Source organism: Lactuca sativa, chromosome 5 (genome assembly GCF_002870075.4).
Source record: "Lactuca sativa cultivar Salinas chromosome 5, Lsat_Salinas_v11, whole genome shotgun sequence".
Taxonomy (NCBI): domain Eukaryota; kingdom Viridiplantae; phylum Streptophyta; class Magnoliopsida; order Asterales; family Asteraceae; genus Lactuca; species Lactuca sativa.
Genome location: NC_056627.2, coordinates 327,248,844 through 327,276,558, shown reverse-complemented (window position 1 = coordinate 327,276,558; position 27,715 = coordinate 327,248,844). Strand labels below are relative to the sequence as shown.

Below are 27,715 nucleotides of genomic sequence, written 5' to 3'. Positions count from 1 at the left end.
TAAGACTGACTTGCTCTTATACATACATACATACATATATATATATACATACATACATATATATATATACATACATATATATATATATATATATATATATTATTAACTTATAATATTATAAAGTATAAGGGTTGAATTTTAACTTTCAAAATTCTAAGGGCTAACTTGGAATTAAAGTATTCATAAGTGAAAACTTTTCAAATTCCAAAACTTGAGGGCAAGTTTTGAAACTATTCAAAACTAATTAATTCCATATCTTATGAGTTTAAAGTAGTTTTAATTAAAAGACTTTTCAAGTTTCATAACTTGAGGACAAGTTATGGAAGACCTTAAACTAGTAAAAGAATGTACCTTTTCTTTATTATGTAACTTATGAAATCAATTAAGGTTACACATTTTATTACTTAATGAAGTGACTCTTGAACCTCCATAACTTGTGGACAAGACTCTTCATTTTTGTAACCATTACCAACTTTTATGAGTTTTATGAAACTTAAATGTGACTTTTCATATAACTTGAGGACAAGTTACAAAAACACATTTTAGAATCAACTCTTAGATAAATTTGGATTGAAAACAACAATTTCACATAACTTCCTATTAATCTAAGCAACTCATAAGAACAAGATAATTCAAATCAAACTTTTTCATGTAATTAGTCTAAACCTTAAACTAATACAAAACATGATTCTATTGATAATTATCTTTGAAATTGGATTAGCATGAACATTACCACATCAAAAACAAGTTTATAAGTCCAAAAGCATCTTAGGATAATGTTCCTAGTCCAATTCCAGCCAAAACAATCGAATATATGTTGTCTGGGTGTCCAACTCGTCGAGTGCACGAACAAACTCGGCGATTTGGATGCATTTGCCTTGGACTCGGCGAGTCCATCAGTGGACTCGGCGAGTCCATCAGTGGACTCGGCGATTCAGCTGAGCAGACAGCATAAAAACTCGAATTTTCAGCCAATTTTGCAAGTATAACAAGAAAAAACCAGTCTTTGATACCACTGATGGGTTTTGAGCATTCTAACACTCCTAAGTGTACATGCAACCCTAAATACCTTGGATCTATGTTTTCTCTATTATACATGCAAATATTAACTTTCCAAGATATCATCCTAACTAGCATACAAAACAATGAATATAACAAGATAGAATGCATACCTCTTTGATGTAGAATGTCTTCATGAAGCTTGAGTGCCTAGTGCCCCAAGTGTGACACCTCAAATGGTTCACACAACATCATATGCACTTGGGAAGACTTGAGAGAATTCTACACTTCATGAAAATCGGCTAGCCCTATCACTCACTCATAGTGGCCGATTTTCCTAATGATATGATCTTTATATAGTGTCACAATTAGGGTAAACCCTAATGGTCATGGCCTTCCATTTCCTTGGATCCATGGGTTCAAATACACCATGGAGCATCCTATGGGTTTTAGCCCAACTTGATAATCCATGGAGCATTAGCCCACTATACAAGTATGGATGATTTACCCAATCAACCCATATATTTAATTAGTCTTCTTTTGATCACTTAATTAATCCTAGATTAATTCTTGATCAATACTAATTAAATAATCTTATTAATATAATAGAACTTATAATATATTAACAAACCTTAAGTGTTCTTTCTCTCATTATAGTCTATCCAAATGCATGATGCCATGCAACCCAAATGGACCATGCCGGGTCGGGTCAAGTCTTACCAATTATAGTTATGGACTTAGACATTAATCCAACACTAATATATTAATATAAATTCATTTTATTTAATTAGTATTGATCTATAATTAATTTTGAGATCAAAATTATGACTAATTAAATATGGGCTCTTGTATTTATATAGTGTGGGCTAGTGCTTATTTTGAATGGGCTAGGCTTGCATGGAAATTCCATGGATACTCCATGGAGCTTTATCCCATGGATCTCATGGAAATGAAAAGACATGGGTATTAGGGTTTACATGGATGTAACCCTAATCCACCACACTATATAAAGGAGTCTTTGGTTCTTGAAATCACACTAGTTGTGGTAAGTAAAGTAAGAGGGTTGATTTCAAGAAGGTTGTGACTATTCTTTCAAGGTTCCAAAGTTTGTGGTAATTTGTGATTTCCATTTGAGGCATCCACACTATTGGTGCTAGGCTCTAAAACTCCAAGAAATCAACTACAACTACAAGGTAAGTAATTCTACTAGCTTTATTTGATTGAAGTTCCCCATGCCATACTAGATAGGATAAGAACCTTGGAAAAATAATTATTTGTATGTATCTTAGTCAAACATAGATCCATGGTTTCTAGGGTTTCATGTACACCATAGGAGTGTTAGAATGCTTAAAACCCATCAGTTCTTGTGTTTCATCTTGTATAGGTTGTTTACTTCTTCTACTTTTCTCTACATCACTTATCACAACTCTATTTGGAGTTTAAGATGCGAACTTCACCTTCTGGTTAGCACCCTGATATTTGTTCCTTGCTTGAATTTTATCACCTCCTCCCTAGTTACCCATGATAGATTCATCAAATGTTACATCTCTGGTCATGATAAATTTAGGAGTTCTTCTTTCTTCTGTACACCATAGTTGATAACCTTTTACTACTATTGTATATCCTAGAAATATGCATTTCATTGCCCTTGGCTCAATTTTACCATCATTCACATGAGCATATACGGGGCATCCAAATATACATAAACCAGAATAGTCAGAGGGTTTCTCGGGCCATACCTCTTGAGGAGTCTTCAAGTCTATTGCAATTGATGATGATTTGTTCACTAGATAGCAAGAAAGATTAACTTCTTCTACCCAAAATTGCTTGGATAAGATAGAAAATATATGTATGCACCTCGCACGTTACATGAGTGTTTGATTTATCCATTCTGGCACTCCATATTATTGTGGTGTGTGTCGTATAGTGTGGTGCCTCACTATACCTTCTGCCTTGTAGAAATTATCAAATGGAGCATTGTAGAACTCCAATCCATTGTCAATCCTCAGATTCTTGACATGTTTTACAGTCCTTTTCTCAACCACGTTCTTCCACTCCTTGAATTTCCCAAACACCTCATCTTTGGTCTTCATAAAGTACAACCAAATCTTCCTTGAATAATCATCAATGAACGCCACAAAGTTTGAGCATCCTCCTTGAGACTTCACTAGTGCAAGGCCCCATAGACCTGATTGAACATGTTCTAAAATTTCCTTGCTTGTGTGTTGACCAGTATCGAACTTCACTTTGTGATGCTTTCCCTTGAAAAAAGCTTCATAAAACTTTATCTATCTAGTAGCCACTCTACCAAGTAGTCCTTGTTTACTTAGAACTGACGCTCCTTTCTCATTTATGTGCCCCAACCTACAATGCCACAAGTCTATCTTGTCATCGTTCCCATAATCATACCACCTTCTAGGATATAAATCCCTCCATGATTCATCTTCCCTTTCATTATAACCAAAGCATCTTTGGTGACTTTCGCCCAGTCACCTCCACCAACGTACCCTATCCCTTTCTTAGCCAAAGCCCAAGAGAAATTAGATTCTTTCGAAGCTCTGGAACATACCAGCAATCTAACTTCCTGACCTTACCATCGTGCATCTTGATATGAACAGTGCCACTGCCCTTAATACTACTTACCAATCATCGCCCATCTTGACCGTGTCATCCCACTCTTTGAAGGAGTGGAACTAGTCATGATTATACGTCATGTGATAGGATGCTCCAGAATCCATGACCCTAGCATCAGTAGAACTTGATGTACTTACAGTCAACACCTCGCCATCGTCCCTTTCATTAGAGCTTTCCTGAACTACAGAAGCAATGTTATTGCTGCTTGATTCACTCTTGAAGTTATTCTTTAGTTGTGGATAGTTTTTCTTGAAGTGCCCCTTCCCCTCGAAGTTATAACATTTGGCATTCAATGAACCTTTGGACTTCGATTTTGAATGTGATCTCCCCTTGTTTTCCCTTTTCCTCTCTTCAGTCCTTCCTCTCCCTACGAAGAAGACGAAACTAGACACCTCCTCTCCAACTAAAACTTTTCTTTTTCAGTTCCTTGGACATTAGAGAGTCCTTCACATCATTCACAATGATCGCTTTCCTACCAAAGAGTATGGTATCAATGAAATTCTCATATGATATTGGAAGAAAAATAAGAAAAATGAGCGCCTGATCTTTATCTTCAATTTTCACATTAACCCCTTGTAAATCCAAGATGATGAGATTATAGTTATCCAAATGATCTATCACTTGGGTACTTTCAGACATTTTGAGAGTGTACAACCTTTTCTTTTGATACAACCTATTTGTTAGTGAGTTGATCCGGTACTTGTCACAAATTTTATCCTAGAGCCCAAAATCAGTTTTTTGATCCACGATCTCCCTCAGTACTTCATCTTTCAAACTTAACAGAATGGCACTATGTGCCTTCGTAAGAATATCCACCATCTTATCAGGCGCCATGTCCTTTGGTAGTTTTGCCTCTCCTTCCAGTGTCGTTGCACATCCTTGTTGAACCAGAAGAGCCGTCATCTTTACCTTCCACAAAGTGAAGTCATTTGAACCAGTGAACTTCTCTAAATCAAACTTGTGAGATGTCATTTTCAATCCCAGGAAGACAAACTGCATCTTTGATACCAATTTTTAGGAAGTAAAGCGAATAATAAGCAAAACTAAAAGCACACAAGACACATTATTTATGTGGTTCGGTCAAGGTGAACTACGTCCACTAGTAGGAGGGGAGTATTCTTTATTTCAAAGCTCTCAAACAGAGGTTACAAGTATAATTTTCACAGAGATTCTCCTAATACTCTAGAATTCAAGATACAAAATGACTTAGCATGCATCCCTATTTATAGTTGAGGGATTGGACCTAAAACCCCAATAGGCCAAGCCCATTGGCCCATAGGCCCATGAAAGGTGTCAACTAATCATAATACGCCATACAACATCTTCTGGAACACTCATCCTTGCATGAGCATCAATAACACACATGATGGAGCATCATGATCCATAATCACATATCATGATGCAAGAGTGGCATATCAGGATCATCATGGCATATCAACCATCATGGTGGCACAACAAGCAATAATCCTTGAGCATCTTCAACTTCTGAGCTTCCTTAAACATTCTTGAGCAACATATGGGACTTCATAGAATACAACTCATCAAGGGATACCTTGGCATATCAAGGAACCAAGTGGCGCATCCTTGCATGAAGATCGTGAATCAGGCATGAGGATCGTGCATCTTGATCAAGGGATGGATCATCCTCTCCAAGGTTGGAATATCTAGACATCTACTCCACAATGATGCATCCACCTCATGAATGGCATATCTAGTCACTCGGTGGCATATCCTGTCACTTGATGGCATATCATGTCACTTGGTGGTAAATCTTATCACTTGATGGCATATTAAGTGATTTGGTGGCATATCAAGTCACTTCGTGGCATATGAAGTCACTTTGTGGCTTATCAAGTCACTTCGTGGCATATAAAATTCGAATATTTGCACACCTTGACTTCTATGTGGCGCATCCAAGCATAGGATGGTCCATTCCACTTCCAGGAGTTGAATACCTCCTTTTAGAAGACATGTTCCCTTGTCAGTTGATATGTCCCTTTGTTAGGAGGTCCATCCCTTTCTCAGATGATTCGTTCATCTATAACATGCTCCATGTACCCCAAGCGCTCCATTGAGTTTCAAGTGCTCAATGGAACTCAAATGCTCCATATGAATGCTTCAAATGCTCAAGTGACATTTAACACATGCCGACTTGGGTACTCACTTACATTTTAGCAGTGCTTACCATCCATAGATAGATGATCAGAGTGAGCTTACTATTCAGACCTTAGAGGATATGTTAAGGGTTTACATTCTTGATATTGGTGGGAGTTGGGACTCATATCTTACTTTATCATAGTTCTCATTCAACAAGAGTTACCACGCCAGTTTCACTATGTGTCCCTTTGAGTTTCTCTTTGGAAGGAAGTGTCGGACCCTGATTTGTTGGGATGTGTAACGCCCGTAGATCTGGGCTAGCCAATTTAAGGACAGTGAGCGTCAAAAATGACTTTTTTGGGAAAGATTATTTAGAAGTATTAATCTTAAATAATATGTAGTTTATGTTACGAGGTTTCCGAATATATAAAGAACGTCGAAATCCGAGTTATAATGAAGAAGTTATGACCTGTCGAAGTTTCGCAACAGAACCGGCACGACACATCGCGACGTAAATAGTGAATTTACGTTAGAGTGATATTTATCCAAAACAATCTAAATGAAAATTGAAGATCTCATCGATAGTAGTGCAACGACGGAAAGACGGACAAAAACGGACGTCAGACGAAGGAGTTATGAGTTTATAACGGAGTTTTCCTGTCCCGGCCTACTAAAAATAATATAAAAGTAATATAATTATAATATATTAAAATAAAGTCAAAATTAGCCTATGGATTCTAAACGAGAGTTGTAGAGCATAATCTCACCTTCGCGTCGATATAAAGAACATCGAAAACGGAGTTCGTATGCGAAAGTTATGAATTTCTGAAGTTCGGGGCGCGAAACCCCAAAACTGTCAGATAACACGACGTGGCAAGCAGTGCCACGATGTGGCCAGTCTTCTGACACCTTTGGGAGTCCCCCAGACGCAACTTGCGATGACGCATGCAGTGACGACCAAGCCCACAACGTGGAAAAAGGTGCCACGACGTGGCAAGGGCCAGTTTTTCCCTATAAATAGATTTGAAGGGCCAGTCGAGTTTGGTTGCTCATTCTCTCATCTCTCACCTGTATTGCATCGATTTACGTGCAAAGAAGTACCCCCGAAGCCCCGTAATCATCCCGAGACCCGAAGCAAGTCCCGAAGCCCGAAGAGCGTTATTCCCGAGCCGAAGCTCTGCCCGCGAGGAGCCCGATTTTTGTGAAGATCTTCCAGATCTACTGAAGAATACTACTTCTGCAAGTCGTAGTGCTGTCCGATCATCTTCTGATCAAGTGAGTGTGTGGTCACTTTCTTCTAACACATAACTATTAAGTATTTTCTATGAAATACGTGTTATGTGTATAATATAAAGTTGTTTATATGTGTGAGTGTATAGTCCATTTCATAACACGATTTTAATACAAGTATTGTTTTAATGTATTAAGTATATGTTTTGGGTGAGTATGTGATCACTTTCTTATAACACATATATATTAAGTATTTTCTATGAAATACGTGCTATGTGTTTATACATTGTTGTTTATTTGAGATGAGTGTGGAATGGATGTTTGATATAGGTGTTAAATGAGTTAATTTGTATATGTATTTTGTATCTACAAATATGTTGGGTAGGACATGGGTAGATGAGATTGTTGGTGTAGGATAAAAGATGAGTTGGATAATAAGATCAAAAGGTTAGCTTTAGATCCGTGAGTAGGGATCAGGAATAGAGATAAATCTGTTCCTAATCCATTGACATGTATTGTGAGATGGATCTCGAGTATGATACTGTCATTAAGCAAGATAAACATGTTAGTAATCCATTGGCATGTATTGCGAGAGGGATCTCAAGTATGATACTGTCAGTAAATATGATAAACCTGTTAGTAATCCATTGGCATGTATTGCGAGAGGGATCTCGAGTATGATACTGTCAGTAAGCAAGATAAACCTGTTAGTAATCCATTGGTATGTATTGCGAGAGGGATCTTGAGTATGATACTTACAATAAGCAAGATAAACATGTTAGTAATCCATTGGCATGTATTGCGAGAGGGATCTCGAGTATGATATTGTCAGTAAGCAAGATAAACTTGTTAGTAATCCATTGGCATGTATTGCGAGAGGGTTCTCGAGTATGATACTGTCAATAAGCAAGATAAACCTGTTAGTAACCCATTGGCATGTATTGCGAGAGGGATCTTGAGTATGATACTGTCAGTAAATAAGATAAACCTGTTAGTAATCCATTGGCATGTATTGCAAGAGGGATCTCGTGTATGATACTGTCAATGAACAAGATAAACCTTGGTAGCTATGGATTTAGTACCGTATAGACGAACCTTGGCGACTATGGATTTAGCGCCTGTTAAGTGAAGCTTGGTGACTATGGAGTTAGCGTTTGATAGCTATGGATTTAGTACCTGATAGATAAAGTTTGGCAGCAATGGACTTCGTGCTGATTCCTTACGTCAATCCTTAGTAATGAATGAATGAAGGATAGTTGATTCTTAGGGTAAAACCTTAAGAGTAAAGAAGATAATGGGGATGGGTAATTGGATTGATTATTTGATGATTATATATATGATATAATATTATGGGTTGAAAACCCTATATGCTCACTAGGCTCCCAAGCCTGGCCTACTCAGTTTAATTGTATCACAGGTATCGATACAAAGCTGCTTTGCACTGAGAGATTAAAGGAGATGTAAATCACTAGAGTAAATGAATGTATGTTCTGTTTATGCTTATGTGTCTGTATCGGAACATGACATCCCGAGGTTTTATTATTTAATGAAAATACATTCTCTTTGAGAAATGTTTTGATAAGTTTATATCATATCTTGTTTTGGGAACAAATTCCGCAACCGTTTTCTTTAAACGAATACTCTGATTTATAAAACAAAGTATAAACAAATCGGTCTTTTCTGGCCGTGAAATTTGGGGATGTCACAGGATGTGATGTGCAATTTATATACTACCTATTTTTAAATTTATAACCGTAACATACTTAACTAACTAAATGCACTTAGGTAGAATACCTAGTCAAACTGATAGAATAGTTTAGGTAAGCTGGATATCGAACACATGGAACAAATTTAGATAATATTATAATTACTAAAATCATTCTAAAAACAAATATTAAAGAATGGGTTTTTATCTGATTTTCCAAGTTTAGATTAACTTAAAACTAAGCACTCAAATAGAAACGATTGTAAACAAGATATAGAAGACACTTCTTTTAGTTTCAAATTCCCGTTTTCCTATGTGTAGTTTCTGAGTATGGATTTATTCAGTTGGTTGCCAATTTAGATGTAATTAGCAGTCTTGATCCAATCTCCTAATACTTTAACCAATATTTGAAACACTATGTAATGATCATACACAAGCAAACACATAATTGATTATTAATTATAATTGGGATATGTAAGATATATCTAGGTTAAACACAATTATGATCAAATTAATGTTTTCCAACATAGTTAAAGTTGTTACCTTTATTAGTTTTCCTCTAAGATGTTATTAATCCTATCTCTAGCAATTTAATGATCATAAACTACTAGGTAAACAAGTTTATGCGATTCAAATGGTCACTAAACTACACTTAACTTAAGTTAAAGCAACAAAGATGCAAACTTTAACGTGCTGGGTAATGATAATCAAACACATGCATTAACCAACTTCATAATATCCAAATATAAGCTAGAAACTAACACATATTTTTAGTGTTCATCTACACTAAACAACAGCCTAATGATTAGCTACTCATAGCAGAAAATAAGCACACAAAAACATAAGAATTCGACATTGTTAATCTAATGCAAACCGAATGTGATGTGTAATTTTGAAATCTTCAATCTCCAAGTGCTCCTCCTCCAAGGGGTTGTTTTTTGCATATCTGTAGCCACTAAAATCGATTATCTCACCAGAAAAATCAGATCCAACCTCCTAAAAGTTGATTGGTAAATGAATATTTATAGTTTCTAAATATCGCCTCTCACTCCATGCTCACGTTGTGAGCTTAGTGCAAATCGCATTTGGCAAGGAAACTGCATTCCACATAGTTATCTTTTGGAATCTTCATTCTTACGTTGTGAGCAGTAAAGAATCACGCTGTGAGCTTCTATTTAACTCAATTTTCTCTTCTTTTATGCTCCATTAAGCTCCCAACTCAGCTCCAATTGTTCCAGGTTTTAACTTTTGTCGTTTTTAGTCCTTTTCTTCAAGAATGTTATATTTGGCTGCAAAATGTAACTTAACTCCATAAGTACCAAATATCTTTGAAATTAACCAAATTATAGCTTAAAATGCATTACAATAATTCCTAAATATATGTATAAATATGGTCATAACAAAATAACCCACACTTGTCTTTTGCTTGTCCCCAAGCAAAACTGATTTTTATTATCATCACATCAAAACCCTAGCTACCAACATTGAACAAGACAATCCATTTTGAGCCTCTCCATTACATTAAGACCGTAAAGCATGAACTTGAGTCTAAATTTCCTATAAACCACCCCAATCCTAAATACTTACGATCCTCAGAAACACTCTCCCACTTATTTTGAACGACACTCATTTTATGCATCCATCCGAATATATCCTCCGAAAACTTTCTTCACCTCAAGGTATTTTGGGTAAGCTCTCACACATACATATGGAAAATAACTTATAAAGAAAAATTACAATAAAAATATGTGACATCCCCATTTTCACGGCCATAAAAGACCGATTTGTTTATGCTTGTTTGAAAATCAGAGTAACATTTAAAGAAAAGTGTTGCGGAATTTGTTCCTAGAAAAAACATGATAAATATGCTATTAAAGCATTTCCGAAGAAATGTATTTTTATTCTTATTCAAAACACTGGGATGTCATCGTCAATACAGAAACATAAGCATAAACAAAACTTGCATTTATTTACACTAGTGATCTACATCTCTTTTAAATCTCTCAGTATAATGTCACTTCATATCGACACCTGTGATATAAATAAACTGAGTGGGTCAGGTTGGGAAACCTGGTGAGTACATAGTCATCCCCATTATCTTCTTTACTCTTAAGGATCAATCCTAAGAATCAGCTATTCCTCGTTCATTCATTCGTAAGGATTATACTAAGGAATAGGCACGAAGTCCATCGTTTCCAGGGTTTACACAACAGGCACCAAGTCCATAGTCAACAGGGTTTATACAGCAGGCACTAAGTCCATAGTCGCCAAGGTTTATACAATAGGCATTAAGTCCATAGTCGCCAAGGTTTATCTCATTTATTGACAGTATTATTACCGATAGTCCACTCGCAAAACATGTCAATGGGTTTTTAGAGTACACCGGGTGAACACATCGTTCACAACATCTACAGGTTGCGAGCCTGCTAGTGTTCCACCGGACTATCTAGAATGATCCGTGGTTGTCATGCATACTCTGTTAGATAACCGGGCCAACGCTTGGGTAAAAGGCTTCTCTCATTGTTCACCTCTCACCCCTATCTCATGGTCTATATCACCTTTCATCTCATCATCCAACTCATATTTCATCTACCCATTTTTACCCATTGTAATTTATAAGTATAAAATACGTATATAGTTTAAATCATTTAAAACATGTATAAAATCGTTCATCCAACATAGATAGCAAGTATACAAATAATATGCACACATAGCATGTAATTTATATAAAATACTTCATATCTATGTGTAAGATGAAAGTAACTATGCACTCAGCTGTTAAGGTGATGATTCTGAACTCAGACAGCGCTTCACTTCTTAAAATAATTTCCTTTGACGAAGCCTAGTATTATTACCACTAGATTTTAGTCTAGTGTTCATCGTGACTAATTATTAGTCTTATTATTATTATTATATAAGCGTTAAACAATATTTTCCAACCACTATGTACAGATAGGGGCCAGACATGAAACACCGAAGGGCAGAACCATTTTGGCATTAAAACACTTCTGAAACCCAACAATCCAGACGGCCCTTCAAACTGGATTCTCCATACCGCGAGCAGTTAAAAAGATATTATAACGACACTTATATAAGTCATAATACTAGCTTATATATTGATTATATTATAATACCAGTACTAAATTTAAACATAAGCTATACTTAAAGTAGGGTAAGCATATCTCACTTACCGGGGGTTTGGATAGGAACCGGGCTCTACAGGGGCAGAACTTCCGAGCCGAAAGCTCTTCTTCTCGGAGCCTTCCGGCGCTCCGGAACTTTGCTTTAGCACTTGGAAGTTGCTAGGGATTGGGAGGGAGAGATTGGGAGAGTTGAGACAAAAAGAAGGGTGAAGGTGTGAGTTTTGGGAGTGATCTACGACTTTATTTATAGGCTGTATGGGGGAGCTCAACATTGTGAACTCAAAATTCACGTCGTGGCCTTGCATAGGCTCCAAGGCTTCGCCTAGTGCTGACATGTGGCGTCAGACGCAGGTAAAACAACCAATCTTTAAAAATTCATAAATTTCGCATACGAACTCCGTTTTTGACGTTCTTTATATCCACGCGTAGGTAATGATAAGATCTACAACTTTCTTTTTGACTCCATTGGCTAATTCTTGACCAATTTTAAATTTAACAGTACGAGAAGATTACACTGTCTAATGACCGTGTAAAATTCATAACTTCTACATACGGACTCCGCTTTCGTCTATCGTTTTATCGTTGAGCTCCTATTAATGAGATCCTCAATTCTAATTTAGGTTGTGTTGGCCAAAAATCGATCGATCTAAAATTCAAATTTCAGGTTATGCATTGCTATGCCAAATTTTAGAAAAATCATAACTTCCTCATACGAAGTCAAATTTGGGCGTTCTTTTTATGCACGCTCTTAGTTTAACATATACTACGACTTTTGTTTAGATTTCTAAGGCTAAAAAGTAATTTATCAAAAATTCACTTTTTATGTTACGTGGTGCCGTGCCGGTTTAGCCGTAAAAACTTCGACGAGCCATAACTTATTCGTTATAACTCGGATTTCGGCGTTCTTTATATGTACGGAACCTTTGTGACACATACTAAAAATTGGTTAAGATTATTCATTTTAATTAGTATTCCACCAAAAAGTCATTTCTGACGCTTAATGTCTCAAAATTGACTAGCCCGAATCTGTGGGCGTTACAAAATAACTTGACAAATTGCCTTATTCTTGAGTCTTCAATTTTTTAGATTTCTTGAATTTTTCTTCATAATATTTCTTTGATTTTCATATCTTTGTAGACTCCTATTCTCTCAAACTTTTGCAACTTTATTTATTTTTCTCTTTTTTCACAACTTTTCACTTTTTTTTTTTCACTTTTTTTTTCTCAAAACTAAAAACCTATTAATAAAAACATACGCTTAAGCAAGAAAACTTAACTTCAACCTTTATTGGTTAAAGGTATTAGTCTAAGATTCAATGACTACATAAGCTCTCCTGGATATATTTATGGTACACAATGCTAAACATATTGTGGCCGTTAAATTAAGCAATGTCGTGTTTTTGTTCCACGATTTCACTAGGATAGGGAAGCCACAATTATACTAGAACATATATTGGCTCAAATAAATATTGAAACCCTCATCGGATCGTCCTACACAACACTAGCAACCTAGTTCTCAACATAACAATTTTTAACCAAATTTAATTTTTGACCATTATTTCAAGTCTTTCAAATAATTTTTTTTAAATCCTAGTCATTTTTCAGTTTTTTCAATCAATATGCTTGTATTCTTATGTTCATCCCCCTACCCCACTCTTAAATGATGTAATGTCCCCGTTGCATGCTTAAACAATAAAAGAGCATAAAATTAAAAAAAGGAGAATTTGGAACAAACTTCTGTTGGCTAGTAGTGGTGAGATCAAATTTAGAAACTTGTGTAGAAAACTTGAACATCTTGAATTTGTACAGGAACTGGACTTTGGCAACTACTCATAACTTCGCCGAATAAAAGTGTAAACAAAAAAACTCTCATCTTTGAAAATTGTGGTGCATAAAATCTTCAAAGCAATGCATCGTAATGTGGGAAAGTATACACCACAATTTATGGTTGAATGATAGAGCAAAAACACGAGTTTATGATACCTCACGTCATAAGTATAGAGGACCACGACGTTAGTTTGGAACTAAATGTCTGAATCGTGTATAAAAATCTTGCTCATGATGTGAAGTAGAGAATTCACGTCATGAGAACTAGGCCAAAGCAGAATGTATGTCTTCTTCAAATTTGTCATGTTGTGTAAACTCTAATGCCCACTTAAATCACTAAGACTTATTTTAAGACCATATTTTTTGCACGCTTTCCTTTCTTCTCTAAAATTACACACGATTGTCACCCCATACTTATCAAAAAGTGTGGCCTTCGGTTTCAAAACTCTAACGCTCTCGGTTTTCTTGATAAATTATAAATTTTGCAACAAAACAAACTCCTAGGTTGCAAAAAGAAAACAAACATACATCATTCGGTTACATAAATTTAAACAAACCAAATTTAAAAAAATAAACATTAAAACACACAAAAATAACAGATGTGGCCTGTATTTGTCAAGTGAACCAGCAGGGTTTTGTTTGAGTTTAAAATCCATTTGCAAGAGATGATGTTGACATCGTGTGGACGTGGAACAATGCACCAAGTTTGATTTTGTTGTAGCGCACCAACTTCAGCTTCCATAGCTGTTCGTCATGCAGGATCTTTAAGGGCTAGACGATATGAGGTAGGAACCGCAAGGAATGCTCTTGTATTAGGGTCATATCGTATAGTTCCATCAGTGAAGTGACCAGGAAACATCGTGCTAGCTTGTCCTCGAGTTGTGACACCAGGTGGAGGTGGTTTCGGTGTAGGTGATGTAGCTTCATTAATCACAGGTGACAACGATGGTTGCGCAATGGGTGACTGCAATTCTAGAGGTGGCTCCTACTGAACTGGTGGCATTGTGGCCTATGGACTGTGGTTGTGTAGCACCTGAATTAACTGAACTTTGCACTGGAGGTAAAACACTGGTGTGTATTGCTGTAGCTACATCAGAAGAATTAGATAGCAACATGGAAAAATCATAATAATTCATATGGCCGTTTAAAATCTCTGGTTTAGACTGAGGGGAAGACACAACACTAGATGGGGACGACACTGTGGTGGTTACGGAGGAAGATGCAAAAGGAAATATAGATTTATCAAAAATAACGTCTCGAGATATATAGATTCGTCCGGTACTTTTTTCTAGACATTTGAAATTCAAGTTTACGAGAACTGTACTTTTGTAAACTAAGCCGACAAGCACACCCAAAATTTTGGAGGAAAGAATAATCTAGGTTTACCTTGAGGAGGCGTGTGATAGGTGTGGAGTTGTTTATGGTTCGGCTTGACATACGATTTATAAGGTAGCATGCAGTAAGAAAGGCTTCATCCAAAAAACAAAGTGGGAGAGAAGAATGGGCTAGTAAAGACCACCTTTGCTTTTACCTAACACTGGATGAAGACACTCTAACACTGGATAATGCATGATGAGGGGTATTTTATGAATGACCGATAGGCACCGGATAAAGACCACCTTTGCTTTTACCGAAGAGGAGGGTTTTCTTCGTGACCTTGTCCTTAACAAACAAAACATGTTTGTGAATTTCAATGAACACATTATTATCATACATGAGTTTATTAGCAGAAAGAAGATATTTCTGGATTTTAGGAACATATAGAATATTTTTAAGAGCAATAATTTTTTCTAAACCAAAAATTTGTGAATGACCGATATGAGAGATGTTCAAACCTGCTCCATTTGCCACATGGACTTGGTCTTCACCTTGATATCGCTCTTTAACTGAGAGTCGATCTAGATCACTAGTGAGGTGATCTGTTGCGCTTGTGTCGATATACCAGCTTGGATCATTGTTGTAACATTAAGTTGTGGTGCTATTTCCTCCACGATATTCATCTACTTGATATGCATGATTGAACCTATTTCGACAATTCAATGTCGTATGACCATGTATGCTACAAACCTGGCAACGTGTGCCACGATTTTTTTTGCCACGACCACGCCCTTGGCCCCAATAGTTGTTGTTACCGGTAAAATTGCACCAAGGTGGATTTGAATCTTGTTGTCGAATTGCAATATTGGTAGAAGTGGCGAATTCAGTTGTGGTAATTATCATAGCCGCTTGGGCTTCATGTGCGATCAGGTAGGAGTAAAAATTAGGAAGTGTCCCCGTATTCTGATTGCTTAACATTGTGATTGCAGTGAATAAATCTCCATGACCTGGCCCCAATCCAGCAAGAATGTACCCTATTACTTCCTCATCTGTCATATGATGGTCGATATTGGCCACGGTGTCAGCCAATGCTGTCATTTTCTAGTAGTACTTGGATATAGACGAGTCTTCTTTCCTTGTAGTTGACAATTGTGTACATATTTGAATTGTGTTACGTCGGTGTTGGGCTGAGAACATTGTATGAAGGAAGGTCCATAATTCTTTTGATGTATTTGAACATCGAGTGAGTTGGGCGAGAACATCTTCCATCATGGAGGACAGATGACCACCAACAATCGCTTGGTCTTGAACGAACCATGTAGTATATGTAACACTGGCAGATCTAGGCTAGTCAATTTAGAGGCAATAGGGGTCGAAAACGAATTTTCGACAAAATATTATTTAGAATAAATAATCTTAACCAATTTGTAGAATATGTCACAAGGTTTCGTACATATAAAGAACGCCGAAATCCGAGTTATAACGAAGAAGTTATGGCTCATCGAAGTTTTACGGCAAAACCGACACGACACTGGGAAGCGTAAATAGTAAATTTATGATGGAGCGACTTTTAGCCTTAGCTATCTAAACGAAAGTTGTAGTATATGTTAAACCGAGAACATACAAAAAAAGAACGCCCAAATCTGACTTCGTATAAGGAAGTTATGATTTTTCTAAGATTCGGCTTAGCAGTGCACGACCCGAAACTCGAATTTTAGTTCGAACGGTTTTTGGCTTACACGACCCAAATGAGAGTTGAAAATCTCATTAATAGGAACTCAACGGTAAAAATATAGACGAAAACGGAGTCCGTATGAAGGAGTTACGAATTCTTCGCGGTCATTTAATAGTCTAAACGCCTCCTACTATTAAATTTAAGATCGGTCAAGAATTAGCTGACAGAGTCTAAATGAAAGTTGTAGATCTTGATTTTACCTACGTGTGGAAAAAAATAACGTCGAAAACAGAGCTCGTATGCGAAAGTTATGGGGTTTAGAAGTCGGCAGGGTGCTGTTGCAAAAGGGGTGACGTGGCTGAATATGGGTCAAGGCTTTCTCCCCAAGAAAAGCCATCAGGTGACGACACGTGGCACTGACTCGGCGAGTCAGTGAACCGACTTGGCAAGTCCATTAGGATTTCACACTATAAATAGATGTGTCGGGTTCCATTCATTCTCACACCTTTCCTCTTCCACTTCTCTCTTTAAACTCTCTCTAGCTCCCCTTAAGCCCCCTAAAGTCTAGGTAAACCCCCTAGCACCCAAAGGAAGCCCCGAGGCTCCCGGAGTCCCGAGAAAAGAGCCTTTCGGCTCGGGAACGCTGCTCCAGCGAAGCCCAGTTTTCGAGAAAACCCGTTGTAAGTGAATTGTACCTATCCTATCTTTAGTATAGCTTATGTTTCAATATAGTATTGTTATTAGGACCTTATAAGGAGTATTTGAGCTATTATTATGGGTTATATAAGTATTGTTTAACTCTTATATAATAGTAATAATAGCTAGACTATTAAATTAGTCTCGTCAAGCGTTAGACTAAACTCTATTGGTAATGATAGTGGGTTTCGTCAAGGGATAATTGTTTTAAGAGTAACGAAGTGCTGTCCGAGTGTCGACTCACCACCTTATCAAGTGAGTGCATGGTCCCTTTCATCTTACACATAGATATGAAGTATTTTACATATATTGCGTGTTATGTGTGCATATTATCTGAATACTTGTTGTCTATGCTGGATGAATGATTTTATACATGTTTTAAATGATTTAAACTGTATATTTATATCTACTAATACGTTGGGATAAAACATGGGTAGATGAAATAGTTGGTGTGTGATGAAATAAAATAATGAGAGATAGGTGATGATAATTAGGTGAGGATAGATAGGTGATGATGAATCGGTGACGTAGGATACTACAACCTTGTCCAACAATTTGGAGATGTAGTCATCTACCAGAGTATAGATGGCGACCACAGACTATTTATAGACAACCCCGTGGAAACACCAGCAGGCTCATAACCTGTAGGTGATGAATTACGAGTTCAAGCGATATTGTAACTACGTATTCATGCGATGATACTCTAACCCCCTTACTATGAATTACGAGTTCAGGCGATGTTGTAACTACGTATTCATGCGATGATACTCTAACCCCCTTACTATGAATTACAAGTTCAGGCGATGTTGTAACTACGTATTCATGCGATGATACCCTTACCCTTGGTGGGCACGTATTGAGGGAGTAATCGCTGAATCAATACTATCTAGGCGATGTAGGCGATGATCCTTAGGGAAAGTCCTTAGGAACAAACATATAAGGAGATGCGATGTAAGAAGATGAGAGGTAAAATATGATGTAAGAGACGACCCTTAGGATAAATCCTTAGGGAGAGTACTTAGGAACAAAGAAGATAATGGGGATGGGTAATTGGGTTAATTGTTTGATGATTGAACATAATAATTATATTATTGTGGGTTGAAAACCCTATGTACTCACCAGGTTTCCCAACCTGACCCACTCAGTTTATTTACATCACAGGTGTCGATATGAAGTGACATTACACTGAGAGATTAAATAGATGTAGATCACTAGTGTAAATAAATGTAAGTTTCGTTTATGCTTATGTTCCTGTATTGACGATGACATCCCAAACGTTTTAAAATGAATAAAATATGTTTCTTCGAAAATGTTTTGATAACGTATTTATCGTATTTTTCTGGGAACAAATTCCGCAACATTTTTATGAAAAGAAGTACTCTGATTTTTATAAAGCATAAATAAAATTGGTCTTTTCTGGCCAAGAAAATGGGGATGTCACAGTATAGGCCGGATTGTCACTTTTTGTTACATCTGTACACCTATTACAATGACGAGTTTGGCGGTCGGAGCTAGTGTGGTACCATCAAGGTACCGATAGAGTTGAACACCACACAAGATGCGAACAACTTGTGCTTTGCAGAGAAGGAAATTGGTGCAAATTAATTTGCAGGAGATCGCAGTGGCGATCTTTGAGGAGTTAATCGAAGAAAACATAGTGGCGTATCTATAGTGAAGATCAGAAATGATGAAGAAAAATCGAAACCCTAGGATGGCTTGGATACCAAGTGAAACAAAGTAGTTAGCCGCAACAAAACCATTAGGTTTCATTCATTATATAGGTAGATATATACAAAGAGATAATTATCTGATCCTTATAGATCGATCTTATCTTTACAACAATATAACTAATTTGTTCTTATTTCTTATCTCTAAGTACCCGGTTTACACATTGCATGCAGGTTGATAAGCCTCCGGTTGGTGAAACATTGATGAAGGTTTCAATTAGTACCTGCTACATCGTCCACAGTCCAGTCATTCTGAATCGATCTTAGTGGCTGCCTTATTCTCGGATGACGACAACTCTACTCCACTCCCAATACTCGTTCCATTAGTATAAAATCTAAATCCTTAATCATCATCTTCTTGTGATGTCACTACTCCTTACCACATGAAGTTTTTGCATCTCATTAGCTCCTATATATAAAACTCTTATCAGCTTATTATTAAGGTACCATCACCAAAAGCACATGAGCATCGCTAAATAAAGTAATCCCTTATGTGGTCATTTATTGGAAATATTAACCACCGGAACTGGTTGAGAGGTCGAACCTATCACCGGAGCTTTAACCAGAGTCAAACATCTTCCTTCTCCATAAATCTCAACCAATAAAAACCGCTGGTCCTCTCCTTTCATGCGCATGAATTCAACCCATTACCCATCCCTTTCACGTTTTCCTCTCCCCCTTTTCTTCGAGTATCAAATGAAACTTCACAACTCCTTTTCTCTTCTATGTACTCTCTCTAGATGCCATTCTCTCAATCACAAAATTTGAAAATCCTAGTTTCCCTTCTTTTGGTACAAATGGGAACTTTGGAATTGACAATTCTGAGGGAAACCAGACACCATCTATGCACCAGTTCATGTGGAAACAGGCGACGAAAATGAAAAGGCTGTTTTCATAGCAGATTATGTATTGTTTGAGTTTCTTCTTGGTAGGTGGAAGGAACGTAGGAAATGGGAATTGAAAGTGAATGTTTCAAGAAACTGAATTGGAAAAGCTAGATTGATATTAAATGCTGGTATCTTTCCAGATATGAAACTCACAAATATGGAGAAGAAATGGATCACATGTGCTTGTTTGAATGATACGTGTGAAGGAAAAGAGAAGAGGGGTATCATTGGTATTTCAAATTATCTTATAATTAATTATAATAATTTTAAATTATAATAAATGATGAGAAAAATAAAAATAAGATTCAATATGATATTTTATACACAATATTTAGAGATCACATTGTGCAAATATGATTTTATTGTTCTTTATTTAGGATATATATATATATATATATATATATATATATATATATATATATATATATATATATATATATATATATATATATATATATATATATATATGCGAAAAAAATTATTTTCTTTCCCTGATTTATCCATGTAAAACAAGACATACAAGGAAACCAAATCTTGCAACAAGAAATAATTATGCATACATACTAATGTAAATATATTATACTAGTTTATAACCCGTGGGAACTACGGTTATAAAATTAATTAAACTTTTATAGTAAAAATTCAAAATTACTAATCAATTATTTTATATAAATTATTAATTTAAGAGGTTTTTTATTAGTTATGTGAAATTATAATCGTTGATTCAAATAAATATTTAAAATTAATTTTTTAATATATTAAATATTTTTTATTTGGATTAATGAAAACAATAATAAAAAATTTAAAATTTAAAATAGAGAATAAATACATTGACAAGTAGCATCATATTAATGAGGAGGTCTAATAAATTTAAAATGGAAAACTAATATATTGACAAGTGGCAACACATTAATTAAGATGTCTAATATGATGACACATGACAAAAGAACTACTCTTTTATTAGTATAAGGATAATTATATTATATAAATATATAAAAGGATGGTTCCAATTCAAACAGTAATCTATTCCTATTGGACCACTTCCATTTTTTTTATTTCTTTTCTTTTTTTTTTTCCTTTTCTTTTTTGGTTTGGTGGGTTTTTTTTTGGATTGCACGTGTCTTCACCGATATATATGCGTTTGATTTTCCAGTTTTGTTACAGAGATTGGCACCGCCTCACCTCCTTTCATCTTCTTCCGTCTCACTTTTTTTTCTCACTTGGCCTATCGTACTCAACGGATTCTCTTTGGAGTCGATCACCACCGCTCCTCCTTACATCACCATGGCTCCATCGGCACCTACCATCTCAGACGTCACCCCACCTGCTGCCAAGACAACCCTTCGGCGAGGCCTCTCAGAACCTTAATGATAGGGAAGCAGCACCGACCTATAAACCACCACCATCAGGCCCGATTCAGAACTGGATCAACTTGATCCAGTTGGAAACTCCAAGTCCTTGATTGCATGTTTGTTTTGTTATACCCACGTTGTCGCAGTACGTTAAATTTTTGTGTCCAATTATTTTATTTTATTTTGAACTTTTCAAAGTAGTTTGAAATTTCCATAAGTAGGACGTAGGTGGTAATGTTGGGTAGTTATTTTCCTTTTCAACTTATGTACTGGAAATGCAAGAATGGAAGACACTTTTGAATTTTGCTAAAATTTAACATCCTCTTATTCAGAGAGTGTTTTGTTCTTTCCAATGCTATCCTAGTTAGGGGGTGTTTGGCTTAGCTTTTCAAACCCCAAAAGTCTTTTTTGGAAAAGTTACAAAAAGTCAGGATTTCCTGACTTTTCCAAAAAGTTACTTTTCCTTATGTAAAAACTTCAAAAGTAGCTTCTAAAACTAGTTTGCCAAACATCTTTTCCTTTTTTTTCTTTTTCAAAAAGAACTTTTGGCTTTGAAAAGCTAAGCAAAACACCCTTAATTGGCAGGAATTAGGAGGTGAACTTGGAAGACTAATTTGGAATTCTCGTGGTGCGACTGTATCGGGAATTTTGAGTTAGATTTTTCTGCCCAGCGGAGTTTACGAGTGGTGTGACTGTATCTCGCAAGCGACGTTGTATTATCTGGTATCTAATTACCGGTTGTTGTTTATTATTTTGGCCATCATCTAACCTCAGCTTCGTCATGAGCATCGCCATCTTCAAAGGGCAAATCATCTCTTGCAAAAGGAAGCTATCGGGCCCTCATAGCACACTTCCTCTGATTTCTTCACTCCGTTTACCATCTTCCTCTTATCATCTCCTTCAGCAACAAATTGAAACCCAAAATAATCCCAATAGCCTTCCAAAAAATCAGTAGTCGACGACTACATCACTCTAAATGAGCCCTAATTTCTTCACTTTTTTGGATTTCGGAATCGAATAAAAGCAATATCTGCACACGAGTTTTCAGGTTAATTTCGAAACCTCTGTTCTATTTTTCTTTCTTATGAATTTTGGGGAAGAATCGGTGCCTGTTGTATGGAAATTATAAATTATACAGTTGTTAAAAACAATTGTATTTGTGAATATCAGAAGAAAGTTTCATGTTGCATTCCAACTGCTCGATAGAATGCTTCAACCAGGTTTATCAATATTTTTTCTAATCTTTTTATTCAACCTCAACTCTTATTTTTGAAAATATAAATGCTTTCTTTGTAAAGAATTTCATTGTCACTATGGTGTTAAAGTATCACCCGTAGATGCTACAAGAATACGTCCATGGCGAAGAACACATAAGCTTCATATATCCAAGGTTAGAATTTTAAAAACTCTCATACAAATGCCAATTCTCACGACATAGTGCAACTATTATGAAATGACTAGAATACCCTTTATATCATACTCTTGGTAAATTCTAAGTTTGCCCTTCCCTCTAGAACATAAAAATTGAAAAGGACCAAAAGATGAAATTTCTTGCTACTATTATACTCTTCTTTTATGTTACTATCTGTTGGAATTGTTGGACTTAAATGGTCGAAACTTGTACAGTTAGAGTTTGCTTTCGGAAATATTTGAAAGACAAAAGGGTTGAAGATGGACACAGTATGTTGCATATTTTGCACCATTTACATCTTAATTAGATTGATCCTGAAATAATTATGTAAGTGTTATTGACTTATTCTAAACTAACAAATTTTCAGATATAACCTCAATTACAGGCCCATGAAGTTAAATGATGTTCACACTCAATATTTACAATATAAAATTGATGGTTCCAGGTTAATGGTTTCAAGATGATGATACTCTTAAGAACATCGATGAATAAGGAAGAGGTCGAGTTCATGATCAGAGACACCATTCACGCTTCTTTCTCTTGGTAGACTGGTCAATTCCATGATAAGAAACTCAGGCTCTTGGTCTTAAACAATTGATGTTATATATATGCAAAACCATTTTCATCATATACATCGTGATTCAGCTTCAATCCTAGCTTAGACTAGGGTAATGGATGATTTCCTAGCTTCAATCCTCCATAACCCATCTCTGGATCTCTTCAAAACATTTCTCCAAAGGTATAATCGCCTGCCTTATTAAATATTACACCATTTGAGAATTTAATTCATGCAGTCTACATGGATGCTCTTTCTGCTGAAAAGTTAATATGTTCAATTCAAATAATAGATTTTATTATGCTTCTTACCAAAAACCCATCAATCTGTTGTGCTTTCTTGCCCAACTTCTTCCTCTCTTTTATCTACTCTTCAAAGCTAGTACCTTTTTTTTTTTTTTTTTTTAAATTTTGTTTGTGTGGGTTTTCTTTATTTCCTTCAAATTGAGTTGTTTCTTTTTCAATTTAGGTGAATTTTTTGCTCTATTCTTTAAACAGTACCAATGCTTGCGAAAGAAAGTTTAAAAGCTTTAGGTGGATTGGGTTTTCTTTCTCTTGGTGGGAAATTCCTTCTCAGGCATTTTCAGGTTGCTGCAGAAGCAAGAAGCTCAGAGGATTTTGTAGCACACTGTTTACTAACAGTTGCAGGAACATCACTTATAACTCAGAAATTAGCAACATACTTATAGTTTTTAACCATAATAGGAACATACCTTATAGGTATGAATTTGTAAGAATTTTTATGTACTTTGCTTTCTATGTGTAAAGAAAAATTAATAGAAAGCTTTATTGGCAAAGTACCAATCAAAATGCACCATGTTTACACAATCAAATAAAAAACAAAACCTCTCGGGACCCATGCAAAGCATGGGTCTCTTCTCTAGTTTCAATAATAGACATCGGATTAGTTTGATGACATCATTAGCTAATGATTATATTACTCATAGATCATATATCTAGAAAAAGTTATTGTTACCGAATACAGGTAGACCTGGCAATCGTGTCGTGTTTGGGTTGGCGTGTCACGCGTTGGCGGGTCAAAATATGTCAACCCAAAAACGACCCATTTAAATATATAGATCACGGGTTGACGAGTTTGGAATATAAACTCATATATGACCCACGAACCCATTTATTTATACAGGTTGGCGGGTTTGTGGGTATTGGGTTCGTGGGTCAGATTCCATAAATAAAATTAACAATTAAACATGAATAAATTCTTGATGGTTGATGCAAATATATTTGAATTTTAGACATTTAACTACTTTAGTCTTAAAGTCTTAAACATCCAAATGAAAATTAAAAACATTTATAGAAACATGTTCATTGCCTCAATCGCTTATACAGACATACGCCGATACCTCATTTGATTTAGGGAAAAAATGAAGAAAATCAATTGGTTACAAACTTACTTACGACCTTATGAGTTAGGACCACAAGTTAAAATATCAATACATTTAAAAATAAAAAATATATTTTTTTAATAAAAAATATATTTTTTAATGGGTTGGCGTGTCGACCCATTTATTTTTTGAGAAACCCATATATGACCCGTTTAATAAACGTGTTGGCAGGTTGACGGGTTGAAAAACTCAACCAAAACCCGTTTATTTCGCGGGTCGTGTCGCGTGTCGTGTTGAGAATTACCGGTCCTAAATAGAGGTCCCTTCTCTAATTTCAATAATAGACATCGGATTAGTTTGATGAGATCATTAGCTAATGATTATATTACTCATAGATCATATATTTAGAAAAAGTTATTGTTACCGAATACAAGTGGAAACACACAACGCATACACAATTATTATCTCTTTCAAAAGCACAACACAACATGCACGACCAAAACAAAACAGATAAACAATGTAAATGCAGTAAGAAAAGCCATCATCGCTGGATCTAATAATCGATGTTCCATCTTCAAAAACATGCATAGATCATCTCATCACTTGCCTTTGATACTCCAGATAGCGAAGAAAGTTTGAACAGCAGTAAGAAAAAGAGCTAACACAGTAAAAACTGCCGTTGGGTTAATGATGTACTCGTGCCTGATTTCACAAAACTTTGATTTCGCCAAGTTTTCATAAGACCTTTGGATTTGGTATTTAGCTTTCGAATATGTTGCATTGTTTGGCACCAAACCGGTGCCTATTTCGTTGAAGAGTGTCGCAATTTCTTGATCACTCCCAAGGGAGTTATCAATGACCCCAGCTTTACGAAGAGCCTTCACGTCCTCAGGGTGATCGATGAGAGAATTCAGGAGACACATGTAGGAGGTAACCCATGCATCATGTGCGTCTTCTGCGCACATTTCATAAGCTATTAAGTTTAATAACATGGGCTTGGTGGAATCGTCCACGGTTATCGGAGGTAGTTTTACATATGCTGAAAACCACCACCACCACCGTCCAGCAAACTCCACATGAGCCAAAGACATAACGCTACTCGGCCTGAAATGGATCCCGACATATTCAAGTTCTCTAACGTTATGAAAAGTATTTTTATGACCGTAGGAATTCCTGTGGGATTCATTCATGGTACTTGGTTCTGTAAGCCCAGTATGCAGACGATGGAGTAGATGATCACCTACGAATTCGTAGCTTCCATGTGATTCTCTTCCAGAATTTTGATAAGTTTGGGTTGAACTGCTTCCGAAAAGGAACCACCCTCTTATCTGCCTCCGTGACAAAATGTTGTCAGCGAAGAACAATAGAAACTTGTCACGCCTATCAAGTTTCATCAAATCCATCACATTGTTTAGAACTTTGAACGGAATTTGGTTTTCCAGCAAGAACAAGTCTCGGTTGATTAACACGATCTTATGGCTTCTCAGCTCTCGACAACTTCCAGGTTTCTCTCCGTAGATAAATAGAATATAATACAAAATAAAACATCCGTCCAGCAACATCATCGTAGTGAATTCCTTATCGGAGAGATGGTCTGTTGACTTCTCTTCATAGAAACCTCTTAACTCTTTCACCATATTCGCTGCCCCAAGATATTTGTACAAGCTGCTAAGGCGCTCGTTATGCTCAGAACGTGAGAGGAGCTCCTTGGTGAAAACAGGCTTGAGTTTCTCGATAGACTGGAGCTTCGGGTTGCCATAATGGTATGGACCGATGGAAACAACCTTTGGAACATAGTATTTCTCGTAATCGCCCATCTCTCTCAACACAATCTCCGGGACTCTGTGGATTCGTGTGGATGACGAAGGTGGTGGCATGGCTTTTTCTATCAAGTCGATAACCCATGCCTCATCTTGGTTCTCGATGCTGCTAGCATTGATATCGTCGTGCTTGGCCATTGTTGGATTTCGTGGTTTAGTATAACTAGTAGTTAATTATGGGATCGTACGTAAGCAAGTGTTGATGATCTTGGTACATGGATGATGCATATAAATACCAACTTTAGTGATTGCGAATCTTGAAGACCGCTTTGTTCACAAGTGAAGCTAGGAACCAGGACTGGCAAAGCTTGCTTTTGAGGTGAAGTATTATTAAATATTTAGCGAAAACGAGGAATGCATGTTGCTTTTGTTTCTAAAGATTGAAATAGAACCAAAGTCAAAAATTATAAATTAGGTGAACAGAAAGATCTATTTTAAATATTTGATGATCGTATATTTAACATAAAAAGTAATAAAATTAATTTCTGTTACTAATTTTTAGTCTTAATACATAAAGTTTTTTTTTTTCTAAACCAAAAACATGGTCTATATATAACAATCAAATTATTTAACAAAGGTATTTTGAAAAATATATGTTAAATAATTGTAACAAGTTTGTGGAGGCTGTATTTTGTTTCCTAATTAAAATTCAATAAATACAAAATGACAGCAACAATCCTCCATCTACCTGTCTTGTCTCTCTCGTCCAATGTTGGGGAAAATACCGGCAATAGTCAAAAAAATAGGGGGTATTTTCAAATTTTAGACATGAAAATGGATATTTCCGGATATAAAAATGCATTCCGCGGAGCTATGCGGAATCTACTGTAGCTGTGTGGAATGACAAAATCGTAAATAAATTAAGGTATTAAAAAAAAAAAAAAAAAACTCAAGATCCATTCCGCGGAGAAGGTGCACAAACTTAGGTTCCCTTGCTCTCTACTTGCTTCCTCAAGCTTTTCTCCTTCCTTCCTTAAGATCACAACACCAAAATCCACCAACAAGGCTTAGGTTGCTTCAAAAACGGCTAGGGTTTTAGTGAGGGGTGTTTGGGAGCATAAAGGAGTGATGGAGGCTGCATAAGGTCTTTTAAATAGGGTGCAAACCCCTGGATTAGGGTTTTTGTCCAGACAGCCACTACTCGCCGAGTCCGAGACCCGACTCGCTGTGACATCCCCATAATCACGGCCAGAAAAGACCGATTTTTGTTTATGCTTTATAAAAATCATAGTACTTCATTTTATAAAAAGGTTGCGGAATTTGTTCCCAGAAAAACATGGTAAATACGTTATTAAAAC

General features: G+C 36.2%; 1 protein-coding gene and 1 long non-coding RNA gene across 4 annotated transcripts; one reads left to right on the top strand and one right to left on the bottom strand.

Annotated features, from left to right (window-relative positions):
• Positions 1–21,887: 21,887 nt before the first annotated feature.
• LOC111904096 (uncharacterized) lies at positions 21,888–24,051 on the top strand. Of its 3 annotated transcripts, XR_002854425.3 has the most exons (5): positions 21,889–22,336; positions 22,459–22,678; positions 22,915–23,026; positions 23,145–23,438; positions 23,753–24,051. It is a non-coding gene; the product is annotated as an uncharacterized LOC111904096 (long non-coding RNA). The 3 variants fall into 3 exon arrangements; XR_006183492.2 differs by having other exon boundaries at positions 21,888–22,678; positions 23,724–24,051; XR_006183491.2 differs by having other exon boundaries at positions 21,890–22,678.
• Positions 24,052–24,842: 791 nt separating this feature from the next.
• LOC111904095 (UPF0481 protein At3g47200) lies at positions 24,843–26,624 on the bottom strand. The gene has a single exon (XM_023899870.3). The coding sequence runs from the start codon at positions 26,553–26,555 to the stop codon at positions 25,197–25,199; it is 1,359 nt and encodes a 452-aa protein (XP_023755638.1). The 5' UTR covers positions 26,556–26,624; the 3' UTR covers positions 24,843–25,196.
• Between the last annotated feature and the right edge of the window lie 1,091 nt (positions 26,625–27,715).